Raw genomic sequence first — 8,631 nt, forward strand, 5'->3', positions numbered from 1 at the left:
TGAAGGACCGCTTCAACATGGCCACCGTCATCAAGTCCCACAACCGCAACACGGGCCAGGTGGAAAACGCCAACTCCGTCAACCAGCACAGCAACAACCACAATCACCACCACAGCAACCACCACAACAACCACCATCACCACCACCACCATCACCACCACCACCACCACCACCGGCGTCGCAGCAACTACAACGAGCTGGTCTACTTCGAGAAGTCGCCCGACTTCTGCGAGCGCGACCTGAGCTCCGACTCGGCGGGTACGCAGGGCCGCATCTGCAACAAGACCAGCCTGGCGATGGACAGCTGCGAGAGCCTCTGCTGCGGCCGGGGCCACAATATCCTGCAGCAGACACGGAGCGAACGCTGCAACTGCAAGTTCCACTGGTGCTGCTACGTGGTGTGCGAAGAGTGCCGGATAACGGAGTGGGTCAACGTCTGTAAATGATAGCACGAGAACATTTGAAAAAAACAACAACAACAAAAAAACACTATGCATAAACCTTAATAAATGAATATATATGAAAGACATTAACACAGACATTATAAAGTAGAGAGAGAGAGAAGTGGGGGGAAGGAGACTGCAAGGATTTAACCCTACCTTCCCTTTTGCGATGGACTGCCAGCTCCATTTTTTTCATAGAGTGGAAAGCATGAAAAAAACCAAGACTGGGACGTGTGAAGCTATGTTCACACCAAGAGCGACCTACGCTAACTGAGTGACAGAAGTTATTATTTCTCTATGGAAGATAAGCGAACTGGCGACCAGAGCAAATTTGCCAGGGGTGAAGCGAACTGAGCGACCAGAGCGAATTTCAACGATTAAAGTCAAGCTAACATTATGGTAATGAGCTATGACGCGGTTCGGCGAAAACCAATTGGAATGTTCATATCTCCGAATGTCCCAGGCTGTCAAGCCAGAGCCGTTATGTGATTAGCTAAATCAAACATGTCAATGTCACATACGGAGCGAATAAAGAGAATTCATGGCGAAACTTCTTCAGCTTCCTCCGCTACCAGGCAGCGTGGGTCGCCCTTGGTCTGGACACAGCATGAGGAGGTGTTGTGCGCTGGTGGCGTGCACACAGCAGCATGTGTTGAAACACAGTAGTTCAGATTGAGCTTTTGGACCTGCACTGCATATAATAATAATCTTCAGAGAAGTTTAAAGATAAGTTAAAAACAAGTGATACAACTATTGTGGGTTTCATTGATATCTGAGCACTCCTTTATTTAAGAATAGTGGTTCTTATCAATTACTTACAGCAGTGGTTCCCAAACGTTTTCAGCGGGGATCCCCTTTTGGACTTCAGAATATTTTCGTGACCCCCTCCCAACCCTCCATAGTCTTAGCCTTGCAATACAGTTTTCTTCTAAGGATTTTTTTTGTCCATTAATATTGCTAGATTTTCCATTAATAGTTTGTCCACTAATATTGCTAGAAATCCACCAGACGGCAAATACATCTATTAAACATATAAGTGAATACAAGTCCCTTCTGTCCACGACCCCACTTCAGTACCTCTGCGACCCCCGTGGGGGTCCTGTCCCCCAGTTTGGGAACCACTGACTTACAGTAATGGCTCGTGATTCCGGTACTGGGGAAGAAAGTCCTGATAGAAAAAAAGAGGCAACCGAGGGAGAAAAGATATTGCCTGTAAAATTGAATATCTTTTTTTGTAAGTCCTAACGTTTGCACAGAGCCATCATCATTTTACAGAGTCTGGTAATAAACTCTGTGTGAGTGTTGTAAAGTGGTATCATATACCAAAATGAGATTATAATTCTTAAGTTATAAAATGCCAGCATGTCTCTGCAAATATTCGTTGATTGTACAGTTTGAGTTTTTTGTTTTATTTGTCATTCCTGACCCATGCTAATGCTAATGCTGCCTAATCGTAGCATCAGGGGAAAAGCAACGTATCTGTTCCCCACTGTCCAGGTCAAGAAGAAAAGCATCGAGTCAACAATAGTGGCCGTCGATAGTTGACACTTTGATAATGCAGCTAACAACCCACGCAGTCGAGAACTGAGACTACAATGTCGAAAGCAAGCGCTAACAACCCAACCAGTGCAGAACAGAGACTGCAGTCGAAAGCTGGAGCTGACAAACCAACCCGTCTAGAACAGAGACTGCGATTCCTAAAGCAAGAGCAAAGAAAACCAAGGCGATGAAAAGAAAGCTATCGATCATGTGCATCACACATCTCTTTTTCAGCAGAGCTCATCAGGAGGGTATCTAGCCATTTATTCCAGGCTGTGCGCTGCTTCTTTGGTTTTGGGGTTTCCTACATGACTCATATTTGTGTGCGTGCGGATGGTTGTGTGCACATGCATCCATGCATGATGGTCTGTGTGTGTGTGCGTGTGTGTGTGTGTGCGCGTGCACGCGCGTGTGTGAGTGCGTTTTTGAATGCACGAATGTGTGTGTTTTCGGTGCAGTCTGGCAGGGTCAATGGTGAACACACATAATGGTATTACCACATGGTTAGGGCCACACCCATTGGACGGGCACGCACCCATCCCATGAACTCTGGCACAGCCAGCACACCCTCCCCGGCCAGCCAACCAATGCAAGCCAGCAGCTAGACTGTGTAGCTACAGCACATACACATGGCACTGTTTGCAAAGAAAAGCACTTCTGCACACACTTACTATCGCAGAACAGCCTTTTAAAAAACATTCAGGATAGACCATCGTTACAAAGATTATATCATGTTTCAGTTGTCCTGTCTAAGGAAGTTAGATTGACTGGAACATGCCCAAGAATGAACATGCCCATGCATGTGGGAGTGGTCATATGATAAAGTATAGATTAGAATGCTTACATACAGAGTAAATTACATTTGTTGCAAAAGCATAAAAAAAACTACCGAAAGCGATTAGTGACCTAATGACACCATAATCATCAGTTGTACTGAGCTATACCCAAAAACATGTGATATTAACTGTGACAATATGGACATGGTCTCGCATAGAGAGTATACAGCATGATGCCATACTCTGTCACAGCACCCAAACTTTGGAAGAGGAAGACAAAAGATTGTCAGACATTGCCCTGCATAGAAGCCCCAAAGCTGCAATTTTCATTTGCTTTACAGTAAGACAACATTAAGATTGTGTTGATGACATTACACACTATCCCTCCAGTAACTGCGACTATAGGAAGACCATCCATTCATTGAGCAGTTGTAAACTTTGAAACATTGCAACCAGCTAAACGTAAAAAAAGTAAGTTGTCAAGCTGCTTTACGTAAGTATGTCATTTAAGTCAACTTGAGAAAGCCTCGAGTTGAGTTAAGCCTCGAGTTGAGTTAACTTACAAACTTAATACAGCAGGGCAACTTACCTTTTTACATTTAACTGGCTGAAATGTTTTACAGTGTATCGTGGACATGTGTGTGATCTGATTCAGACAGATGCCAACCCATGCAGTCTCTTCTAGCACAGAGAGAAAGTACAGAGACGGATCAGCTCTTTGCACTGGTGGGCCCGTTGTTTTTGACTGATGATGTAAAAAAAAAAAAAAAAAAAAAATGCTACGTGGTGAGAGAGTGACAATGTACATTTTTAATTAAAATGTATAATTTTTTTATTCATGATGTAAGTTATTTTATTTTGTGGATAACTTAATATTTGTAAAACAATAAAGAACTTAAATTTAAAAAGATCCCGTGAGGATGTTGGTTACTGAAAATGTTTGCCAATATTTACTGTACTGTATGTATGAAGACAGATAGACACACGATAGATAGATAGATAGATAGATCGATAGATCGATAGATCGATAGATAGATAGATAGATAGATAGATAGATAGATAGATAGATAGATAGATAGACAGACAGACAGACAGACAGACAGATAGACAGACAGGTTGACTCACACATGTGCATGTGTTTGTCTTTTGAGTGGAGAGGGGAATGTCAGTGTGGTCTAGTATAAGGCGTACAGTATAAGGCACTGAGCCCCTTCGCGTGCGGAGCCCGGCACTCCTCATGCCTGGCTGTGATGCTTCTCCGTTCCCCCGTGTGCTGTAGGATGATGTCACCAAGTCAAGTGTAAGACTGTGTTCGCCGTGCTTTCAAAGTAAATAGACGTGCAGTATTCATGCGGCCTCTCATACAGAAATATTCTTATCTAAACATACATGGCAGGGGGTGGGGTAGGGGGGGGGCAGGTAATGGGACAGAAAAGATTGAGATAGAGGGAGAGAGGATAAAGGAGGACAGAGAAAGTCTGAGCTTGAGAGACAGAAAGAGAGAGGAGCAAGTGAAAGAAGGAAGGAGAGATGAGAAAGAGGAAGGAGAGAGAGAGAGAGAAAGAGGGAGAGATGGAAGGGAGAAGGGAGGGAGAAGAGGAGAGGGAAGGGGGCTAAAAAGCTCTTTCCTGTCCTGTGACAGTGCTTGAGCGTGTGCGTCTGCCTCACATGTTCCCATCTTAGGGCTGCGGAACTGTGAGAACATGTTCTCTCTCTCTCTCTCTGAAGCCGACGTTGACGTTTGACATACGCCTTTTGCAATCCGCACAGCCATCGCCCTGGGCCCTCTGCTGCTCGGCAAGGTGTTTCATTCCGAGCCAAAGTGCCGAGAGTTAATTGTTTCTGCCCTTATATAAACATGCGGTGCCATTAATGTCGCTTCTAGAAGGAAATAAAATGCCAGGGAGATGCTTTCCAACACTTTCCAATAAAACAACACATGAATGAATGCAACAATACAATAATACAAATGACTGACGTTTCACTGTTCCATGGAAACACAAAACACAGAAAAAGTATATTTGACCTCTAGGCAGTGTTATACGATTTGCTATCAACCCCTAAAATGTCATTCAGTTTCAGTTTGTCAGCCTACTTCCAATGACACGGGCAGTGTTTCATTCTCCTGTTCCAAATTCAATTTGTTGCTGAATGATTTCATTTGGATAACCATTTTATCTCAAAGTGATGATTTAAAGCCTTTGCCAGATGTCATGACAGTTGGAGTTTTGCAGGTTTTGCGGGCCCTTTGATGACTCAAGTGCTGCACTGGCACATTTTGCATCACAGCGTTTCATGTGCACCACAGAGTCACGCGAGCTACCGTTTGAGGAAGAGGCCTAATTTGTCATCGGGCAGATTTCACACCAGAAGATCAATTTTAAAAAATCTACTACATTTTAAGTTTAGCTTGTCTCGGTTGTGCATGTTCTATGACAGTGTAACAAGGTCATTCTCCATTCTCAGAAGAGAAATCCAGAGTGGTTGTACTTATTGAAGTACAGGTTGCAGGTTCTGCCAAAGTGCCCATGCACACATTATGCAACTTTGTTGCATGAAAATGGCACACTGACAGGTTTCGTTTGAAAGGTTGCACTTAAAAGACGGAAGATGAATGTTTTGCGTATTGCATAAAGCTCCCCTCTCTGGCTGCTTAACCCTGGGTCTCGACATCTACTGTAAATCCACACAGAAGCTAAATTAAAAAGCAGGACTGTGTGTGAGAGAGGGTTTTCTATTTCGAGGAACAGGACATTATTTTCGTGAAAGATGCTAAGTGATAAAATGCTACCAGAACATACCCTACTTTCATCCGATGTGTTTTGTCGCCACGAAAATAGTAGCCGAATAAAAACAAAGAGAAAAAACAAACACATCCTGGGCCTATAAAGTTGGGTACAGAGGCAGCTGGAAAACAGGCGATGGGGCGGGCAGTGCCTGGCTGCTATGAAATAAATGTTCCCTGTGTGGAGTGTTTCCCCTAAGGGTGGATCGTGTCAAGCAAATCTGAAGGGCCAGTCTATACAAGCATGGCACTGCACTGAGTGTAAATACAATGCAGTAAGAATCGAGCTGTGCAGCGAAGGTTTCGAGAAAGTTTTCGTTGCCGCCTGTGATAAGTTGTTATTATTTCTTTGTTGAAGTCACTGCAGCGTGAGATGAAGAGGCAGAAAGCCTGACATGCCACTATTGAATGCCACCAGTGATTCATCCACGCATGTTTGACCGAGCGTACAGCGGGAATGGTGGGCTGCAAAGACTGGGTGTCAAGACGGTTCCTTCAATTAGCTGTGTGCAAACAGAGTTGAACTTTGACTTTTTTTCCTGCGAGCTCCTCTGAGACCACACATGAATGCTTTGGCAGCCATAGGATTATAGCAACATGAAAACAACTGACATGCAGCTGCCTGGGTAGCAGCTCGAGGTACCTGGTTGTCCAGAAGGGCGGGGAACTGTTTGTTGTTTTAGCACGTGGATGTTCCAAGTTTTTTTTTCTTTCCATGCCTAACATTGTCAGGGAAATATGTCTAATAGTTGTGAATGAAAGATATAGAGATATAAGATAACATTATTTCAGTGCAGCAAGGAATTCTTTACTACAATGCACTTTTTTATAGCAATAGGATTTGTAAAGCACACTATAATACACAACTGTCATTCAATGTGCCAAAGAGAAAAGAAAGAAAGGAGAGAAGAAAAAGTAGTGTAGAAAGTAGAAGCACTATAGAGATAACTAACTATGACCAAAGGAAGATGATAATAAGGCTATTTTTATTTTCTTTTAAATTATACTGTTGGGGCAGTTCAATTTTTACTGCACACTGGTTCCAGCATATGACAGCATAATGACTAAATGCCATTTCAACCAGTCCGGATTTTACTGTAGGTACAACCAGTAGAGGAGACTCTGAGGACCTAAGACATATTTTAGGATGATATTGCTCTAGCATATCTACAACATATTTAGGACCTAGGCCATTCTAGGGACTTAGACTATCATAAGAGTGTTAAACTAAATTCTAAATTCTCATGGCTACTAATTCTCATTGAGAAGGTATGATATGGTATGATTGGTAGATATGATCTCTTTTCTTTGTTTTGGTTAGAATTCTAGCAGCAGCATTTTGGATTAGTTGCACCTGCCCGACTGACTTTTGGGGAAGACCTATAAGTAGGGTATTGCAATAGTCAATTCTTCTTGTTATAAAAGCATGGGTTAATTTCTCCATTTCTCTTTTGAGATGAACACTGAAACTGAGATTACTCTCCAACACCACACCAAGGTTTAGTAGGTGATGTGGATTCTAAGTAAGCAGAGTTTCTGTCTTACAACCAAAAGCAATTATTTAAGTCTTGTCTTTATTCAGCTGCAATAAGTTTTGTTGCATCTACCTATTAATATTTTTAAGGCATGAGCACAGTGACTCAAGGGAGCTACCTAATCATTTGGAGAGACAGTAATGTACAGTCCCAGGAAAAAGTTTGTACACCCTTTGAATTTTCTTACATTTCTGTCAAAATTGATCATAAAACATGGTCTGATCTTCCCGGAAATCTCAAGAAGGAATAATCAGAGTCTGCTTTAATTAATTCCACCCAAACATTTATATGTTATCATATTTTTATTGGTCATAAGGCCATAACATTCACAGGTGAGCAGGGCATAAGTAAGTATACCCTTGCATTAAGTAGGTTTTAACCCTCAGTTAGTTGCAATATCATCAACCAGACTTGTCCTGTAGTTGCAGAACAGATTAACAAAACAATCTGTTTGTATCTTGTCTCCCTCTTCTTTAGAGAACTGCCTCTCGTCAGCAAGGTTTGTGGGATGTCTGGAGTGCATAGCTTTCTTGACTTCATGCCATATAATCTCAATTGTTTTTTGTCAGGGCTTTGACTGGGCTATTTCAGAATCTGTATTTCATTATTATGAAGCCATTCTAAAGTCGATTTGCTTCTAAAGTATGGGTTGTTGTCACATTTCAGGACCCATACTCGTGTGTGCATCAACTGTGTGACAGACTTCCTCACGTTTTCTTTCTGTAAAATATCACAATAAACTTGAGTTCATTGTTCCACTGATAATAGCAAACTGTCAAGGGCCTGAGGCAGCAAGGTAACCGCATATAATGATGCTCCCGCCACCATACTCAGAAGAGGAGATGTAACCAAGAATAGCTAAAAATGGGATTCATTCTGCCAATCTAGAATTAATGGGGTTTCTGTCCAAAAAAATATTGCTGCACCTTTGAGGTTTGCGAAAAAGCATTTATATGCTTCATAGAATTACTGCAAAATATTCTGTTGAAACCAAAGTTGAATTGTTCAGGGGAACACACAATGTCATGTTTGGAGGAGAACTGGAGAACCACACCTTCACCAAAACATCATCTCCACCTTTGAGTATGGTGGCGGGAGCATCATTATATGTGGCTACCTTGCTTCCTCAGGCCCTTTTCAGTTTGCTATTATCAGTGGAACAATGAACTTAGAAGTTTATTGTGATATTTTACAGAAAAAAACGTGAGGAAGTCTGTCACACAGTTGATGCACACAAGAGTATGGGCCCTGAAATGTGACAACAACCCATACTTTAGAAGCAAATCGACTTTAGAATGGCTTCATAATAATGAAACACACATTCTGGAATAGCCCAGTCAAAGCCCTGATAAAAAACAATTGAGATTATATGGCATGAAGTCAAGAAAGCTATGCACTCCAGACATCCCACAAACCTTGCTGACGAGAGGCAGTTTTCTAAAGAAGAGGGAGACCAGATACATCCAGATTGTTTTGTTAATCTCATCTACAACTAGAGGAAACATCTGGTTGAATTTATTGCGACTAACTTAGGGTTAAAACCTATTGAATGC

At 42.2% G+C, this 8,631-nt stretch overlaps 1 protein-coding gene across 1 annotated transcript in view; it reads left to right on the top strand.

Moving 5' to 3' along the window:
• The window catches only part of wnt10a (wingless-type MMTV integration site family, member 10a), a 30,553-nt gene extending 29,261 nt beyond the window's left edge, over positions 1 to 1,292 (top strand). Inside the window, exon 4 of the mRNA XM_063213588.1 lies at positions 1 to 1,292. This exon is cut by the window's left edge and continues 112 nt beyond it. Coding sequence (XP_063069658.1) covers positions 1 to 446 — 446 coding nt within the window. The 3' untranslated portion in view covers positions 447 to 1,292.
• The last annotated feature ends 7,339 nt before the right edge of the window (positions 1,293 to 8,631 follow it).

Source organism: Engraulis encrasicolus, chromosome 13 (assembly GCF_034702125.1).
Source record: "Engraulis encrasicolus isolate BLACKSEA-1 chromosome 13, IST_EnEncr_1.0, whole genome shotgun sequence".
Lineage (NCBI taxonomy): Eukaryota > Metazoa > Chordata > Actinopteri > Clupeiformes > Engraulidae > Engraulis > Engraulis encrasicolus.